Here is a 19,557-nt window from a genome sequence, read left to right on the forward strand (position 1 = left end):
CATGATGTAATGAGACAAAAAATAGGTGAGTAAACTATGAAGTCCATCTGGCGATCACCAAGAGGAACACATCCACAAATACTGTGTAAAATGTCAGAATTGAAAAGGTTAATATTCTGATATTGAAATCAACTGATTCCTACTGTAGGTGAACTATTCCACAGTTAGTAAGGTGGACATCTTAGCCCTAGCTGAGTCTCTACTGAAAACAAACACACCCTCACACTCCATCACTCCCTTGTATAAGCTCTGGACCGTTTTGAGGGCAGTAGTTCAGGAGATTTTTGGAAGCCATGCCTCGCCAAACCACAGGTCCAATGCCCTTTTCCTCATGCTTGCCTCCAATGAGTTCTCCCCTGTGCCAGCTCGGCCTGGAGCAGATGGGTTGGTTCAGCATGGCATCACACCAGCCGACACAGTGGCATGTCAAACAGGCGGTCACAGGCCTGACTGTGCCAAGCACAGCCATACTGTACAGCCATATGGGAATAATATGCACTGAGATCACATTGGATAGGCAGACAGTGTGGGATACAAGGCCTGATTTGACCACATATCAGAATAAATAGAACCAAACGCCAGAGTGTATAAGTGCAAATCAGAAAGTACACACACACACACACACACACACACACACACACACACACACACACACACACACACACACACACACACACACACACACACACACACACACACACACACACACACACACACACACACACACACACACACACACACACACACACACACACACACACACACACACACACACACACACACACACACACGAGCCAAAGACTATTTACCAGACTGTAGTCGGGGCCTCAGACATGCAACTGATGATAGTCCTAGTTGCTGACACGCACTGTGCACTCACACACTTCCCATCAGACACACACTCACAATCACACACAATCCACTCTATTCTTCAGACAGCAATAAAGGGGACACACACTCACAATCCCGTACTACACTCACGAGCCCTGGCACTCGCTCTCTTTTACACACACACACACACACGCCCTCCCCTCTGTCCTCTGCAGGCGGGGATGATGGCCTGTGTTTGGGAGGTTAATGGCTGTTTGCTCCTCACAACCTTCACACTTGATTACTCCAGCCGACTGGTGTCTGGACGGCGGGGCCACAACTCCGGGACACCAAAGCCCTTTCTGCCACCGCTCTCATATATTAACTACGTTCATTAGAAATGTTAATGCATGATTGAGGACAACATGTGTGAATTGTGCATGTCATATCCCTCATGAGAAGCAAACGGAGAGATGCCGTTAAAGTGGGAGAAATCCTCAGCGTTCTTGTGTCAATTGTTAAATTTACATTACCTAAACAAACCACAGCAAGGGAAACAATTTATCACTGCCCTTAACAAAGTCAAAACAAAAGTACATATTGACAGATGTGGGAACATACCATGTTTCCAAAAGTGCTTAGTAGTATGCAGGCCACATGCTTATTCATTAAGTTTTAAGTAATAAAGCGTGGGCTTTCCACTGCATATAATCATTGCCTGATTTCCATTTGGAAGTGAGAGAATGTTATGCTCCATGACTTATTAGGGGAATTACTATGAACTGCAAGAAATGGCACACTCTTCAGTGGTGTTGCAGTTTATAGCCCAGGTGTTACAACTTCAAACACTGCCTGAAATATCTGTACACCATGGTGGAAGATCTATTGGCAGAAATGCAATATAATATTCATAGTAGATATTTCATTGCTGTATTGTTGTGGAAAAATATGGCAATAAATGAACAAAAAAAATATGTATGCAGGTATGGGAGCTCCTCTCAAGTAGTTTAAAAAGACTAGAAAAAAAGGAACAGTCACAGCACAAGTAGACATTGGCTTTACAACGAGAGGTGAGGCTGGAGGTATGGATGGTAGACACCACCGGATAGCAGTGGTAGCTGAGGGAGGTGGAGTCAGAGCTGAGGGTGGGTGGATATTGTGGAGGGGGGGGTTCATCAAAAGTCCAAGGACACCTAGCAATACCAGGTTTGTTTGTCCCTAGTAGTAGCTAGAGTGCAGAGTCAGCAGAAGATGAGGGGAGGGGTGTGTGTGCAACATGACCAGCATGGCACATAGAAAATACAGTAAGTTAGGATGGAGTTCATAGAGAGTTCAATCATATGAAAAAATAAAGAACATTTGGGCATAAACAAACGCCATTGCTTCTCAAAAATTATAAAATCGGTTCTGAGGTTAGGTTGCCTTCCATGCTAAACCGCCATGTTTCTACAGTAGCCCAGAATGGACAAACCAAACACTGGCTCTAGATAGGGCAGTTCGTGTTTTTGGCCACCGTAGTTTCTCCCTCACCCTTGGAGAGGGAGGACTGAAGCCAGTGAGTACGTGCATTTTCTGAGTCCTAACAGAAATATAATGCAGAGCCTGAAATGACACGCTAAGTGAATATAGTGTTCCGGAATAATGTTTTTCTGAAATTGTACATTACTTGTTAATAGTGCTTCCCAATGGTATAACGCCTTCCTCCAACACAGAAACTGAACCAGCAAGCTATAAAAAGTATTTATCAAGAGGTAGCCTCTTTAGCTTGTTTCAATATAAAACCCTTTTCTCTACAGCCTGCATGGATGCAGAAGAGATAATGGAAACTCAGCTATTTAAGCTGTGGGTTACAGATGGTGAGTAAAATTACATTTTTTTATGCAGCTATATAATATAATCTCCTGCTGGCTTCATGGCATACAAATATAATAACTTCTGACAAATTTCACGTTTTATTATAATCTCTTATGCAGAAGGAAATATAATTTGTTAAACAAGCCACTTACAAGAGGAAATACTGTAAATGAGGCAGATTGGAGCCAGACTTCCCCTGTATACAAAGCATTATGCTCAACTAAATGCAACTTGTTTCGAATGCATGATGAGTATCAATAGTGAACTAGACCCTTACCAAAATGTATTATGTATAGTAGTGATAAAAAACCATGACAGTTTCTTATATGCCTGGTATGTACGTAGACAACCAAAGGAGTTCATTACTGTTGATTAGTGTAGCTCCACTTTCTCAGTTGGTCACCACGGTTAGGGTCGAGGCCACTGTGTTTAATCAACCACTTGTAATGGTCTCTCTAATAGTCTCAAAACTGTGTAACTGCAGTGGTCCTATCAAACCAGTTCCTGTAACAAAGCCTACACAAGACTATCAGAGACATATTCATATTCCCTTAGCATAACAAAGAACATAAGCCCAGTGAAAACAAGGAGGGAATTTCACTCTAAAGACGCCGCACCTTCAAATAAATATCACTGTTTGAATTGGCTAACTCCACTAAAGTTACATGACAAGACTTTGATTTTTGTTTTAAAAAATGACAGCATGTACTTGGATACTAATCTCTATAAACATATATCTGCATATAAATGAGGAATCTGTAAGCAAGGGAACAAGATTTTGGCATCGGAAGCATTCTGGTTTCTGTTTGTAGTAGTAGTATTGACCAATCACATTCGAGCAGGTTTTGCGTGCATGCAGGTCCGTGTAGAGAGCAAAATTGATGGATTGGAAAACCCAAAATGCAATCTTGTCAGCTATTGACTGACAAAGATTTACCTTTTTTTTTGCTGTTTTTGAATAAAAACCATCTGCATTCATATGCAGATAATTGTTTATGTGTCTTTCTTGTAATTCTGGCATATCAAGTTGCTCATCAGACTGCAGAGGGAGTCTTAATGATTTCTTTCTGGATATCCACTGACTACACCTGAAGTCCAGAAACACTGGACACTGCCCCCAGAGGCTAAGTCGTCATAAGACGATAACCAAAGGTTTCTGAGATTTCTTGAATACAAGGCAAAAGTTAAAATAGGACAAGAAAAAAAATAGGGGCACATTTAAAATGATGCAAATGCACATAAATTGCACAATGCACAATCTACCTTTTTTGTAACTGCAATTTATATTTGGCAGTTTTCAGTGCAGGTTGATGTAATGCACAGTGCAGTTATTGTTCACTGTTTTTAAATTGTTCTAAATTATATTACACCTCTTTTTAACGAAAAGCTGTCCTAATATATTTGTTTAACTCCACAGTAACAGAAACTGCTCCCCACCATCCAGATACCTGAGCTGTTTCTTATATATGTGGCTAAAATTGAATTTACAGAGGAAGGATTATGCAAATAATGCCTTATTCAGAGACCCTGGGGTGCCATTTTATGAGTCATGCCCAGTAACTGTGTTAACTGCCTTCATTGACTTTCAGATTTGTAAGTGTCTTGTTTAAAAATGAGCAGAGCAATGGCTAAATTGGAAAGCGTGTTTTGACCGAGCCACATAGGCCAATACTATATACATTATACAGTATGTGTGTGTGGGGAGTTTTATATATCCTTATTTTCTTTCTTTCTTTTTGGCTTAGTCACTCCAGGCAGCATTGCAGCATCATTTACCAAATAGTTATTATATATATATGCCATATGTGGGAATGGAAGTAGAAACTACTTTTCTACTGCTGAGGAATGTGGTTTATGAGCATTCTTTCAATGGAGTGACCCATACGGACATGTTATGTTTATGTAAAGGCAAAGGCAGATAGCAACAACAGTTACATAATGCTGCAGAATTTAATATGGTTTCTATGGCAAGAGACAGGATTTACTTCTTCGTAGTTATCAGGATAAGACCTCCTTTGACGATAATGCCATTTGGCTCCTATCTTAAGATATCATATTTTCTATCTCAAAGGAGCGTAGGCCTATCGCTGCAGATCTAATGAAAAGCTGTGTGTGTTTATGTGTGTATGTGTGTGGGTGTGCCTGCACGTGTGCCATCTAAATGTCTGCTAACAGTAAAGATGCCATGATGGAAATGAAAGATATGGGCAGATAACGCTGCTAAAAATGCAAAGAGACATCTACATCAAGACCCTCCTCCATTTATCACTCTTTTCCCTCTTCTCTCATTTCGTTGTTGCGGCTGACTTTCTTTCCTGCACGCACTGTTTTCCCCACTCTAACCTATATTTCTCCACCTTTAATCTATCACGTTCTGCCCCCTGCAAAATGCTCTCCTTTTTCTACTGTACAAGTTGTACCTCTGAGAACAGAGGTATTTATTGGAGGGGGTGGAGGGATGTATTTGTGGTGGGTGAATGGAAGGGATTGGAGAGCGGTAAGTTGGGTGTCTTACAGTCATTTGAGGACACCGTTGCATGCCGACACAACAACAAAACAGTCCCCCTGCGGGCACATCCAAAACATCTCCCACTTGGTGCCGCATCACAAATAGAGACAAAAAATACGGGAGGTGGCCGTGTGCGGGGGTGTGTGGTTATGATGCTAAGGGGTTGATGAGAGAGGAGAAATACAAGGGAGGAGGGGTGCGGCAAACTGATTATGACCCCCAGCCACGATTATCTATGCCTGCCGCTCTGACCCCCCGTGCCAATTAGAGAGATAAGGCAGCCTGTGCCTGTGTGTGTAAGCGTGCACGTGCGCGTCTACTTTTCTTTCTCTGAAGGAAAATGAGTGTGTGATACTTGCTTGCACATTTGTATTCCCTGCTTTCTATCAGGGGCCACACACTTCCTCTTTCCTGCTGTTCTCGCCACTGTGCAGGAAGGGTGTGTTGGTGCTTTAGCATCCATGACAAGATAACCTCTGTTGATAAGTTCTAGGACTGCAGATGCCCACCGCAGGAAGACCTATTTGAGTCGGTAAGATGTTGAGAGGACAGCAGATTGATTTTGAGAAGCGGGAAATGAATCATACATTTTACCCGTCGTCTCCAGAATTTTAGAGCTCCCTTCGGTGCTTCAAACACAGGCGACTCCCTTCTTCCCTTTCGTACTGCCATCTGCACCCTCGCTCCTTGCTTTCCCTTTTTTAATGCTCACTCTCCATTGCCTGCTTATCAGTTTCCTTCAACCTCTTGTTTTTTTCTCCCCCTCCTCACATCTGTCTCCCTCGCTCTTAGAAAAAGGTCCCAAGGGTACTGATTTATGATTTGAACCGCATTTCCCAGCATGGTGTGGCAGGAGGAGGATACGGTCCCATGGGATAGCCATCAGTCCTGCAAGGCAGTATGAGTTTCGACAGCTCCAGGCTGCTGCCGGTTCTCTCATTAGAGCCTCTGTAATGAGTCCACATCTAACCTGTCGCTGGTGCCACGTGGTGCTGAAAGGAGGCAGACTGATCATGGACTGAAGCTATGCCGGTGAGGCAGCCACATCCCATTTCAACACAAAGGTCCTGTCCTCTATGCAGTTGTTGAGATGGGATCAATATCAGGAACTGTTTATTGTTGAGAAAATTCTGTGAAAAATAGATGTAGAAGGAGCTCACATCCCATGTGGACAAAGAAAATCTTTTCCTATTGATGACTGAGTAAAAAGATCTTTTGCACTTCTGCTCTTGAGCGCTTATGCAGAGTACAAACTTTGTAAGTTTATTTGTTTAAATAATGATTGAAGTTCCCCATGCATCTAGCCTTTATTGAGCTTTTGGGCTTATATGTTTGTTTACTACAATAGAGAAGGAACAATTTTATGCTAGGGTCTATTAACGTGCTACCCTTCTGTCTTGTTAGTCTTCTAGTGCTACAAAAGTTACAACAAGTGTTTAAGTTTTCATGAAAAGCTTGGAATCGGTAGCACGAAAACACCCTCCTTGAATTTTATTTGCCAGTTTCCTAAATTTTGACAAACCAGACTTAGTGTGACTGCGATTTCTCAGTAGAACCTCAAGATCAGATATCAGTAATATGGAAAGCCCCTGTTTTTCAGTCATCACTGTATATTGGTCTTACCGGGCAAAAGAGCTCCAGACACGCCTATAAGAGGAGGGATTGTTAACAGAACTTAATGTCTGCAGTCAAATCTCTCCATTATGATTACAGTGCACATTATTGTGCACACTCAATACAGAAGAACTAGAACATTAAATAGAACAGCAGAAATGCGTTTCAGCAAACCATTTACTACATTAAATTATGGCCTCGAGGAGACCACTGGGGGGTGTCTAATAGAATACTAGGTCTTAATCTACTAGTTTCCATTAGAGTGCTGCTATTTTGGCTGTGTTCAAAATAATAATGTCCTAAAAACTACAAAACTATGAAGAAAGTAAAACCGAGTGAGAATAAATTGCTGGCAACTACAGAGGCCACTACAGTTGGACTGAGTGTGTGTAAATCACAACTTGTTACTGGTAAAGATTGCTTCAACCATTTGACTGCACTGTTAAGGTCCCAAAAGGCATTGAGCAAGACAAGCTTGCCACCCTCCTGTCCAACATGGTCCACAAGGTGTTCAGTGGACCAGAAGGGCAGACATGGTCTTCTTAAACATTCTACCCCCCAGTACTTGGCTGGATCCCAGGCGAAAAGAGAGAGAATGCACCTTTCCTCTTCAACCATCTTCAAGTAAAAGAATTGAAATTGTGGCCAGAGTAAAAGTAACATTGGTGTGGACAATTCTTATTAGACTAAAAGGGCATGAAGGCAATCTCCTCACCCGGTTGGGTCTAGTGAGCAGATTGCCTCAGGTGTCTCAAGTTCACAGAGAGCAGTGTCAGGAGGGAGAGAGGAGGAAGTATATTGAAAAAGAAAAACTACAAGGCACAGTGCCATCCTTGTTAGACCTTCATTCGCTCAGCGTTACTAATAACCCCTGCCTTCCCTGATTTCTTGATTTTTCTTTCTCTCCTTCTCTATAGACTCGTTCATCTGTCAGTGTTCGTCTATCCCTACCTGCCAACCTCCCCACACGCTCTGCTTTGTCAATTTAGGTTTCTTCATCCGTCTCCCATGCTTAAACATCTTTGTCCTTTTGGTTTAACAGTGAATAAAGGGCCTCAGACAGCGAGTCGCCTACATTTCTAGGCTGTTGAACACTGAACTGGAATAGAGCATTTGTTTTAAAAAACTGTGAAAATGAAGGATATGAGACTAAGCTTTGTAAGGTCCAGCAGTTTTCATACAACCATGGTCAATCACCTTCCCAGCACGTCCTTCAGCTATAGTATTGCCCTTTCATTTCTGAGAAATGTTGGATTTGAGAGTAGAGCTTTCTTTGATGACTGTAGCGTACAACTTAATACATATGAGCTCAAAAGGTCAGAAACACAGGTTGGGGCCATGCCACTTACTGTAAGTGAAGAAAATATTGAATAATATTCTAAAAACTGTTGGTATCCAGTAAGGAGATTAAAAGGGGTTTAATGTTTTTTTTTAACCCAGCCCTTACACATAATAATACAAATGGCACCTACCAATTACATATTCTTGCATTTGCACTTTTTGCCATAACATTAACACTATACATAGCGCATAATACAGCACATTGTAGCCAGCATATATGTACATACACAATGTATCATCAATTGATGTTCCCACACAGACACACTCACCCTTGCACATTCAATTCCAGCTGTAGTTACGAAAATGTTCTGATTACATATTCCTTTGAAGTTCATATAGGCTTCAAAGCACTTCCTTTATTGGATCATTTCTGTTTAACATTTTAAGAGGCATTTGGTTCATTCCCATTAAAACATGCAAAGAGCAAAATATGATAGAAATGTGTGGAAATTAAATAAAGTTGCATCCATGGAGGAGTTATTTATGTATATGTTTTTTCTAGTCTTTTAAAGATGATGTGTGTGTGTGACAGCACACTATTTTTAGCCAGGAAGAGTATATCCAATGTGTTTACATCATGTATATTTTCTTACTGGTGCTTAACAGTGCACTAGTATCACACAGACAACTGTTAATTATATTTAAACTTGTTAACTACTGGGAAATGTGCAATTAATTTCTGTTGTCCATCGCTGAACTAGATGATTGCTTTTAACATAAATTTATTTATATCAAATGACGTACCCATCTCTGAGGGCGCACAGATCTAAGGCATTATGTTAATAACATACTCCTCTTATTGGCTCATTGGATCACATTTAGCCTGAAGTTTTGGAGGATAAAATGAACATTAAATAAAAAAGGGCTATCCTCCACTGGAGCATTAAATTGACTTTAAAAATCAAATCCCAATCCAAGCATCACCAAAATAAATTTTATACAGTCTAACTCTGATACATGCTCAAACTTCACAAACTGTAGGATGTTGTGTGTGCTGAGCAACTTCTAGTGCCTACTGCCTATCCATCTTTGACATCTATTTGGCTGAAATAGGATGTGATGACTCATGATTTAAGCGAGCGATTGGAAACTCATTCAAATTCAATATTTGTGATTCACTGAGAAAGTAAGAGAGCCATCTGCTTGGAGACAAGTGAGAAAGGGCTGGGGCGGCAGATAAGAACTCAATTCAATATAAATTAGACTGAACAAACCATCCATTCAAATATAAAATGGCCATGACACCTGCCGTCTCTGAACACATATACTGTATCTGCAGTGAAAATGGTTGCAGGGCTACATGAACTGTGCTACATATTTCAGTAGTCGTGACTGTGTAAAACACATGGGGGAGGAGTGTGACACCTGACAACCTGGGTGGAAGCAGTTAAGACTGAGGAGGGTGACAGCTTCAGTGACAGAGATATGCTGTGTAATGGTGTGTGTGGGCAAAATCTCAGATTGAATTCTCTGCCCACAATGTGATGCATGCATCTGTGAACGCATGTGTCAAACATGTGCATCTGTGATTGTGGGCGTTCACATTACTGTGGTAGCATTGGATAGAAATGTACTTATCTCCTGGTACCATTAGTCATCTGTGTGCTATTATTATTGGTCTGTGGTATTGTTCAAAAATAAGCTAAAAATGTGGACCTAAATTCATTTATCTGGAAAATTACTCAATTATAGGATAAGGTGTAAGTCACAGCAGGTCATACAAATAGTTACAACTAAATGAAAATCAATAGGGCTTTGTGCATGCTTCCAAATGAATTGATTTCCCTATCTTGATGTGTCTCTTGCAATTAATTTGAAACCGCAAGTTTTGTTTTTCAGTGTGCAAGGTTAGCCGCCCTCACTGTCTCACACCGCTAGTGATGGTGGTTCATATAGAGAGACAACAGTGGAAACACGTGTTTCACTGCACACTCCGGTTGAGAGTCTGTTTCACCTTTGACCACACCCAGCAGTGAGTGCGGTTGGGTGTGGTCAGCAAGGCAACAGGAACTTTGCTTCAAATTGACTGTTACAGCCACACCCACCAGTGATGTTCAGTAATACTGATATAGCTTGGAATACACAGCACTGCAGCAAGTTCAGCTAAAACAAGAGTTTCAGGGGGTGCTGAGTTACTCTTTAGGGGCTAGTAGTCATGTCCTATTGACATTTTAACATGATGTATCTTCCCATGTTATTCAGTCAATCTGGCAGGCAGAGCGGGTAGTGAAACATTTTAGATTGAGAATATAGTAGTACAGACATGATGTTCTCAAACTATATATAATATAGTTTAATGGTGTGGCTTACTATCTTTTCCCAGATAGGAGTAGACATATTTTTTAATCTTCAACATGTCCAGGATGCACACAAGTGAAAAATCTAATCTGAATGTTATCCCCACAGTGTCTGAATGAATTGCTCTGGGATTTTAATGCTCACTAAATTTGATTGGTTTGATTTAAAATACCGTTTGATTAAAAGAAATACATATCAGTGAATGAATTTCAAAACAAATTAGATCAACAGCTACAGAAAATTGACCCATCACTAACAGTAATAACAGTTTAGATCAATGTTTGCTCATATTACGCTGGTGTGTAAGTGGGTTTGAGATAAATTCCAAAAAACTACTACTAAAACTGTAGCAAATGCTGGAGGTAGTTAGTCAAATCACTGTTGTCACTGACCTCATATTAGCTTTCTGTCCTGCCCTGTTTCTCTGACTCATTCTAACAAAGAAGGAGTTATTCAGACTACTCTGTATAGAAAACAAAGTTTAAGCACTTTTCTCAACATGCACAGATATTTAACCACAGGAATATAACTGGTGTATCTCCACTAAAAAGAGCCTGTTTACCTTGTGAAGCTCAGAAATAAAAAAATGTATTAAACAAAGCCATGCCTCTTGATGACAGCAATAAAATGCAATAAAACATTATCTGGGTTGCGCTAAGTTTGCAACACTATATTTTCCCTATGTAAATGTTTGCATTTGCAATCTTCAGAATTTATTTCTAACATTAACTATTCAAGACTGAACAAAACTACAATCAAAGTTAAAAGGGCGAAATTGCAATATCTGCAACTATGTATGTGCATGCATCCAGCTATTAGCATACACAGTTAATCAGCTGTCCTTTGGCTAATGACCAACTTTTTCACAAAATCTTGTGCAAGTCTGTGAATTCATCTGGAAGACTTATCGCCAACAAACCGACCGTCAGAGCAAACTATAGAACTGGGGAAGGTTCCCCAAAAATGCTCATGTGAAATGAATCAAATTTCAATCAAAACTTCAGCAGAACCAGTAGTGATCAATCCAAACCCTGTTACTCATAATAAAAAGCTTATTGAGAAAATTGTTTTTAGTGCCTCTACATTTTCTTCTTCCTTTACTGTTGTTGGATAGGCCAGGTACTATGTTTTCATTGCGGGGCTATCGAATAATTGCCTGCACAGCTCAGTATCCCCTGGATTTAGATCCATACTGGACAAGCTGGCACCTTACAAATGACATCCAATACCAAGTCCTGTGCCCTTCATTTAATGAGGCAGAAAGTAAGGCTGTGGAGGAGTTCACAGCCTTACTTTCTGCACCTCTTTCACCACCATAGCTAAGTGTTTTAGTTGCCTAACCCTAGCCATAGTTTGTCATAACCACTATCTTTCTGTAACTGTAACTATACCAAGGTTGCCATGTGGAGACAAAATAAAATCAGTTCAAAGGAATAATAAAAAAAGTGTTTTTTCACTGTAATGTTGGCTATTGGTCAACATATAGCAGATGCACTGCTTACTGCCTGGAACTACATTGTCTGGTTGCATATGTTACTGTCAGGTAACATAAAACTTTAGAGCATATTTGGCCATGTCTCTACTCATTTGGAGAGATTCTTAAGCCAATGCTACCTTTACAATGTTTTTTCTAAGTTTTGTTTTCAGAGATACTTACATAATGAAACGTAATCAGCTACTTTCTATCTCTTCTACACACGCAGACGCAGTGTGTGTCTCGGTGTGTTTTGGAGTGAGTACTTGCAGGTGGATAGGCCAAAGGGTATGGCATTAGCAGACGGAGTCCTCGTGCCCCACATGCTGCCCATATGTCATGCCAAATCTCATCTCATCAAGCACTAGGAAAAGGTGCTGCTGGCTGCTGAAAGGCCACCTTCCAAACAGATATCATCAGCCTGACACCCTGACCTGACTGGAGCTGAGGGCTACAGCTCTGCTCCATATCATATCCAGTCACATTAAGGTTGCGAAAGCAGGGTCACGATGTACTGCATTAAAAACACAAAGCTGATCCTTTACTTCCTACGCCTCACAGAACACTCTACAGTCCAGAAATATAAAGATCAAAAGTCAATAGTTGGTCAACAGTTGAAATACTGTAGTTGTAGCAGTATGGTAGCAGGAGAAGGACACAACAAATAAAAGAGAAACAGTACAGTATGCCAATGCTATGTGAGGGCTTATGCAGTTGGTTACTAATTATCAAATAGAACTTGCTGGGTCTCCTTAGTGTCTCAAAATGCAACCAAATGTAATGTCTTCCTGTTCCCATTGTTATTTTGGCTTGTGTTTGCAAGTTATTCATACACGTTATGATGCAGTGATGGTATGTTCAAGTTATTGAGGGTGGGATCACTGTTATTCTGTTACTGATAGATACTGACTGAACATGCCGTTGCACCCTGCTCTGGATATATCTACAGTAGTCACATTGTATTCATGTGAGCCATTTTTTCTCAAAACTAGTCGCTCAGGGCAGTGCAGTTTGATTTGTCCCCTATTGTAGACATTAGAGATACACAGCAGTTGATATTTTATTCCACCACTCACTGGTCTTTACAGTCAATGTGCAGTGTATCGGAGTATCCATTTATACATATTTAGTGAAACAACTAAATAAATGTGAGCAAGAAAACATGTCTGCATGGGCCAGCCAGCAGAGACTTTAGTACCCTGATTTTCTTACAAGAATTCAAGGCTTTAGTTACTGTAGGGCTCTGGAGGAGACATCGACTGGCAGATGTCATGGCATTGAATAAATTGTTGTCAGTTGCTCTACCCTGGTTTGCTCCCTCTCTCTTTTTTCTGGTCTTGCTCTCTCCTAGACACAGTCTCCCCCTCCTTTATGCACTCACACACTATTTCGATTATATAGTGTTGTGTGAAACTGAGTGGCCATGAAGTAGGACATCGCTGTACATGGGTGCTAAGTTAACCAAAAAATATAAAGGTAAAATATATATGATTATTATATGAAAATATAATAAATATGTTCCAAGTCTGTGACATTTTATTCCTCAAGCAGCACCAGTAAACAACCCCATGAATATTTAAAACCCAGCAGCTGAATTAAAAAAATAATAACGGCCAAAGCGGTCTTTCCCTTATAGTGGTATGAAGAAAGACTGACAGCATGTACAATCTATGAAAAACTGCAAGACCTCCTGTCATTCTCTGGCTGCAACAGATTACAGCATACAAATCTGTTGTGACCTCAACCACAATATAAGACAATATACAATAAAGTGGAATTCAAGTCAGTTTCTGTATAGCCTAACAGAAAAATGGCTGTGGTGAGATAAAAAGAAAAAAATAGCTTCAGTCTCCATCTCCTCCCTACTGCAGTGAGCTCAAACAATATCCCTAGTGCTTGTACGACATCTAGTGGTCAACTCGGATATTGACATCCTCTAAGCATTAATTGAATGTGTGTCATGCCAGTGGCTCCACACATTATAAGTGGTGTAATTCGTCATACACTGAGACCACTTCCATGCCTGGAGGAGACTTTTGAAGTTTTTGGATAGCACTAAAGTCTGACATGAACAGCGTTCAAGTGCATTTTAAGAGCAGACACGTGACACACATACAGTGGAAGCATACAACCTAAACCTTTTCTGCACTCTACAAAAGCACCTTTTACTGACAACACTGATTCCGTCACTTTAACCATCAGAACTACACAATAAGACTCTAGCTTTACACAGTTAGAACTTAATGCCAAACACAAACCCTGATCCTTCTGACTGCAAATTGTAAGTACCAATGTCTCCATACATACTCAGCCAAATTATCCAAACACAGTTGTACAAAAGCAAATGAAAAAGCACTATTATTGCTTTGTAATGCTACCTCCTTAGTTGCTGTTAGAGGTTGATCAAAGTCAAGCCCCCATCTTTCTACCCACACAAAGACATAATAAAAAAATCATACACGCAAAGACACGCACATTGTGGCAAACATCAGGTTTTCTCTACTTTTTTGTCACTGTGGCTGGCAGCACTTACCTGTGGGCTAGTTGTTCAATTATCATGATAGAAATAACAGTTTGCTATCATTCTGTCGGCATGGGGCAGAAAAACATTAGCTTGCTCCAAAAACAAGCACGCACCAGGTGGTGCCGTCTCTCTGTGGTATAAGCAATTAGCTTTCTGGGGGCCAAAACTACAGTTTGTCCCACATAGAAAACAAGCTACACCTGTGTGTGCAGCCGAGTGGAGCCGAGACGCTGCATAATAGAAAATAGGAACATCCAACAGGGGAGTGTCAAGTTGCCCTTTTCTGAATGCGTTTTGGAGAAGGTTGACAGGAAAATGAATGGAATGGGTAATAAGCAGGGGAGAGGCAATGAAATAATTTCATAGTGCGTGGTAGGCAAGCGAGGGGGGATTGTGGGGTGAAAAATCCTGATAATTATGCAAGTAAAACATGAATTAAATATATGACAGAAAAGGGTAAATCAAAGTGACAGAACTTAAGGCAAGAAGAAAATTACAAGTTAGATCATGTATTTGAAAAAGAGGTGGTACAGACATACAAATGAGGCGGTAAGATAGACATAAATGAAAGATAGCAATGAGAGAGATCATGGGAAAATAATGTGTAAAGGAGAAAAGAAATTCAACAGATGCTTATCAAAGAAAATATGGAGGAGTGAAGTTTTGGGTAATGAGAGAAGGGTCACTCATCATGAGGTCAGGAGAAAGCAGAAAAGGTCCACAGAATCAAGATGAAATAGACAGATACATTTTAGTCAGAAAAATGGATAGAACCACTTACTGAGGTTACAGTCTATCCTGATACAATCTGGCGGGAGAGAGAGCGAAATGGTGAGATCAAATAAAAAGAAAAAGGAGAAAGAAAGGGATAGAAAGAAAGAAAGAGAAGAAAGGATAAAAGAGAAAAAAACATTTTACATCCTTCAAAGTACATTCTGCAGACAACCAAGCATTGTTCTGGGGCCACCATCCGGGGACAGGCTCTGAGTCAGGATCACCCTTTTCCTCCATCAATCCCATCACCCATCCCTCCTTCCACCCAATAACCCCAAAGCACAACAGAAGGCAAGACATCATAATTTATGGAAATAACCTATACAAAGTGCTCCGTTGTCGGCGTATGAATGCATAATAAAATCTTTACATGTGATTGCAGAGACAACATCAAAATGCAAATTGTGTGTTTTGAATTATAAGGTTCTATCTGGATGGAGTGTGGTACTGAGGTACTGAACATCAAAGATTTAACGTACCATCTGGCAAACTTTTTGGCTTTTATCAACTTCATTAATATTTTATGTCAAAAGTTGTTTTTTTTTCCCTTTGTAGATCATAATAACACTGTATAAAGCATGCAATACTTAAACCATCATTAATATATAATGAACTTCTTTAAACAAGTCAGATAGAGCCTAATAATTTTAACTGCACAAAATGTTTTGGCCAGAATTAGTCTAAATAACTTCAGGTGGTTGCTTTCTTGACTAGGATTGCAAATACACACAGTGAAGCCATTATGCTCATACTGTGTACAAATATCTTTTTTCCTGTAGCTGCTGTGGGGTCCCTACAGCAGACTTTAACTTTCGGCTTCTTTCCTGGCAATTTGAGGTGCACTTGCCTTCTGCAGCACTTTGGGCATGAGAAACCCAACAGTGTAAATGACAAGAAAGGGTGATCTGCACATCCCAGCCACCTCACGCCTGGTGCACACAAACCGCAAGAAATAAGACCCTACGGTGTACCATTTGTACATAAGTGGTGCGACAAAAACACAGCCAAAAGTGTTTTACAAGCTGTGTTGTCAGAATGGTGTGAGTGTTGGTTAAAATGCTTTGTCCTTCAACTGGACTCAGGTTAAAGTAGAGTGTCAGTAGACATCCCCTCTGGTTAAGTGTGGTCTGCCTGTAGCTGGTCTGTAGCTTGACATTTGCCCCCCCCCCCCCTCAGGATGTGGGTACGTAAACAGAGACTTCCTTTACAGGGATCATTAAAGTATCAAATTATTACTCCCCGCAGAATTTTATGTCTTCATCAATGCAGTGCTATTCTGCCCCATCTAGTGGCTATAAACCGTGTGTGCATGTGGCAGTGTGGTTGGGTTGTGGTCTCGAGCTGTCAACCGCTACAGAATAGTGGACACAAACAGCCAGGGACCGGCGTCACTCTGTAGAGAAGTGGGGGTAATACATATATAGTTCCTTTCAAATGTATTTGTGGGCCACATGTGGTGGTAAGCAGCAATGTTTTGGGACATTTCAGAGCACAAAAGAATGTAAAAGCTGTCCCTTCAGTAGCCTATGTGAATGTTTTTTTTTGAATTGATAATTAATTAATAAAATGTCTGATGGTGTTAAACTAGAATGTGGCAGTTGTCATCTGACAGTGTTAGAGTGACAGCCTTAGAACTTTGCACATTGAACAGGTTGTCATCAGTATCTATCGCTGATATCATTAGGGCTAAATCTGTCCAATTATTGCCTTTACTAGAGATTAATTAGCTGGATTTTAATTATCAAAACAAAGATTAAAGCTTTACCAGATATTGAGGATTCCCAGCTGATTGTGGGTTAATTAATTTCCTTGCAAAAGAGCTATGAAAATCTTAAGTAGAGCTATAGTGTCAGTCAACTGTGGGACTTTTTTGAGGTGTCATTTAAGCCCCATTGAACAGATAGAAATGGGACTGGTATGCAGATTCATTTGAGGGCTTTGCTGTTATTGATTAGCCATGAGTGTGTGTTTGGGGGACCGCCAACGGGTCAAGTGGTGACCCTGTGAACAGTGAGTACAAATGTGTGTGGAGCCTCGGACAACTACAGCTGTGAGCCGGTCTCTCTGACTGTTTGATCCGAGGGCCGCAGACATACAGGCCATTGAAGGGATGAAAAGTTCCATCTTCTGAGTTTGGCCAGGTGGGGTGTTGAGTGACAGAAAAAGGGAGAAGTAAAAGGAGAAGGAAAAGAGAGAGGAAGAGAAATAGACAAAGAGAGCGGAGTGGCCACCCTCATTTATCCTACCGCCCCCCATCCTGTCTCTATGGTGGCTTAAACTCCCATATTCCAAGGTTGCACCTCTGTCATGCTCCTCCTGGTTCACAGTTGAGAGTCGGTTTCTTCAAAGGATCAGGACTGACTTAAAAGTATCCAGAGCTAGAAGGTCATACCCCACTTCCCCAGAGCACTAATATTCATGGAAATGAAATTTTAATAAGTCAAAAGTTCTGCACTCTTGCAGACAGTTATTAGAGGGAATGCATTTGCCCCTTTTATGAAACCATCCATCTTCCAAAACCTACTCTACAATTTCACTGGCCGTCTCCCCTCTAAGATTGCCTTTAAGACCTCTTTACACCCCATCTTCTTTGAACTCATCTGTAATTACTTATGATGAGGATTCCTATCTCCTCTTTACACTGCAGCTGGGCAGAAGTAGACCCGACCAGCCCCTCAACTAACTCCACAAAAAAAGGGATTCGAGCAGAACCATGAGGAGGAGCGACACAGGAGCAAAGCCACCTTAGAGCTTCTAGAGACAGGTTTATGGGTAAAGGCTCAAGATTGGGCCAGGGGTACTGTAAGAGATGGAGCTTTTAAACAGGCGGAAGTGCTATGGAGCTTCACAGGGAACAAAAAGAAGGGAATGAATGCAGAGGGGATGGGGGGGGGACAAGGGGTCTAAGAATATGGATCAGAAATCACTGCCGGTTGGCTCCCCACAGTGGGTGTAGTGACTTTGTTCTGGGGATGGATTTTACTTTTAGTCTTATATTCCTGCAGCAAGCACTTTATCAGTATGTGGAGGAGAAGTTTCTGTATTTGTACCTCAGTTTTCTTAAATAAATAACTTTTGAGCACTCTTGGCATTCCTCAGTTAAACCAAGGGGCAGTAATGGGCATAAGTTAGCTTGTTAGCTAACTGGACTGCCAACTGTGCTGATTAAATGAAATAAAGCGCGCTCTGTCATACAGAACAAATAGGATGTAACTGAGGGACAAATTTAGAAGCTTTTTCCCCACCCAACTATCTGACAATGAAAAAAACTAATGGTGTGAAACTCAAAATGTCAAACCATCTTTCTACATTCAGCAGTATAAAATGCTAAAATACAGAGTGAAGATGAGGAGACAGGGGACGGTAAGGGAAAGGTTAGCAGCGGCATCCACAATGAATCACAGTGGTTTACCAAGGTTCACGGTGAGCTTGATGCGGCCTCCATCCAGCTCCAGTCGCAGGGTGTCCGCTGACTCCTTGGACGTGGTGGCCATGAGCAGGCCATACGCCCGCTGAGACATGAAGCGCAGCGCCACGTCCTCGGCCTCTGTGTGCATGGTAACCGGCATCATGATCTTCAGGTACATGCTGCCGTCATAACTCAGCACCGTTGCCTCTGGATAGGGGTGAGGGAGAGGGCAGGAGAGTGACAAAGTGGGTTACGCATTACACAGCTACACACCTCCGCTTACAGAGGCAAAGACTCAGATGAACCCAGAAAATAGGCACGGAGGTCGACTGGATATGACAGCACAGTCTCGACAGTCTAACAGCTAAAGCGTTTGTCAAATTCAATGTCAATCAGCTTAGATTATCTTCCCATGTGATATATTTAATCCCAGTTTCACCAAACACTACAGATCTATTTAAAACTAGATTTAGAGAATGCAGATATTCAATAGTTGTCTCATTATATCAAACAAAGAAACGTATGCCTTAGCATTATATTAGATAGGTCTGTGCCAAAATCCTGTATTTGTCAAAGTAAGTGTATTTGGATGCCGCATCTACAACATAAGATCAAGAGAGCATTCCGTGAGAATGATGATCAAAGCTATACGTGCCTGTAAACCAAAAACCCAGCAATCAAAAAAAAATAGTATCAATCATTGCTGCACAAATGTAAGTGGGTTTGAAGTTTTGATGGAAACATGTAGACTACACCCCTAGGGCTCTGTCTCTTTTTGTGTTTTTGTTATTGCTCCTTCCCTTTGTGTGCCATGCCATTTCCTTAATACATATCATTGCGTCATCATTTGTGTCAAGCTAATGTTTGGCAGCGTGCAAAATATTCTCAGGACTCCTTCTATCCCTATTACATTTTCATCAAATGACGAATCTACAATCCAAAACACAAAG

At 41.0% G+C, this 19,557-nt stretch overlaps 1 protein-coding gene across 8 annotated transcripts in view; it reads right to left on the reverse strand.

The window, feature by feature from the left end:
* Positions 1-19,557, reverse strand: part of nrxn2b (neurexin 2b) — a 635,050-nt gene that overhangs the window by 309,845 nt on the left and 305,648 nt on the right. For 7 of the 8 annotated variants that reach the window (XM_051375286.1, XM_051375285.1, XM_051375283.1 and 4 more), the window contains 2 exons: positions 18,611-18,814; positions 15,206-15,232 (listed from right to left, as the gene is read on the reverse strand). In XM_051375286.1, the coding sequence (XP_051231246.1) occupies positions 15,206-15,232; positions 18,611-18,814 (231 nt within the window). The remainder of the gene's footprint in view (positions 1-15,205; positions 15,233-18,610; positions 18,815-19,557) is intronic. The other variant, XM_051375281.1, reaches the window with a different exon arrangement.

This window comes from Dicentrarchus labrax, unplaced genomic scaffold, assembly GCF_905237075.1.
Source record: "Dicentrarchus labrax unplaced genomic scaffold, dlabrax2021, whole genome shotgun sequence".
NCBI classification, from domain to species: Eukaryota; Metazoa; Chordata; class Actinopteri; family Moronidae; genus Dicentrarchus; species Dicentrarchus labrax.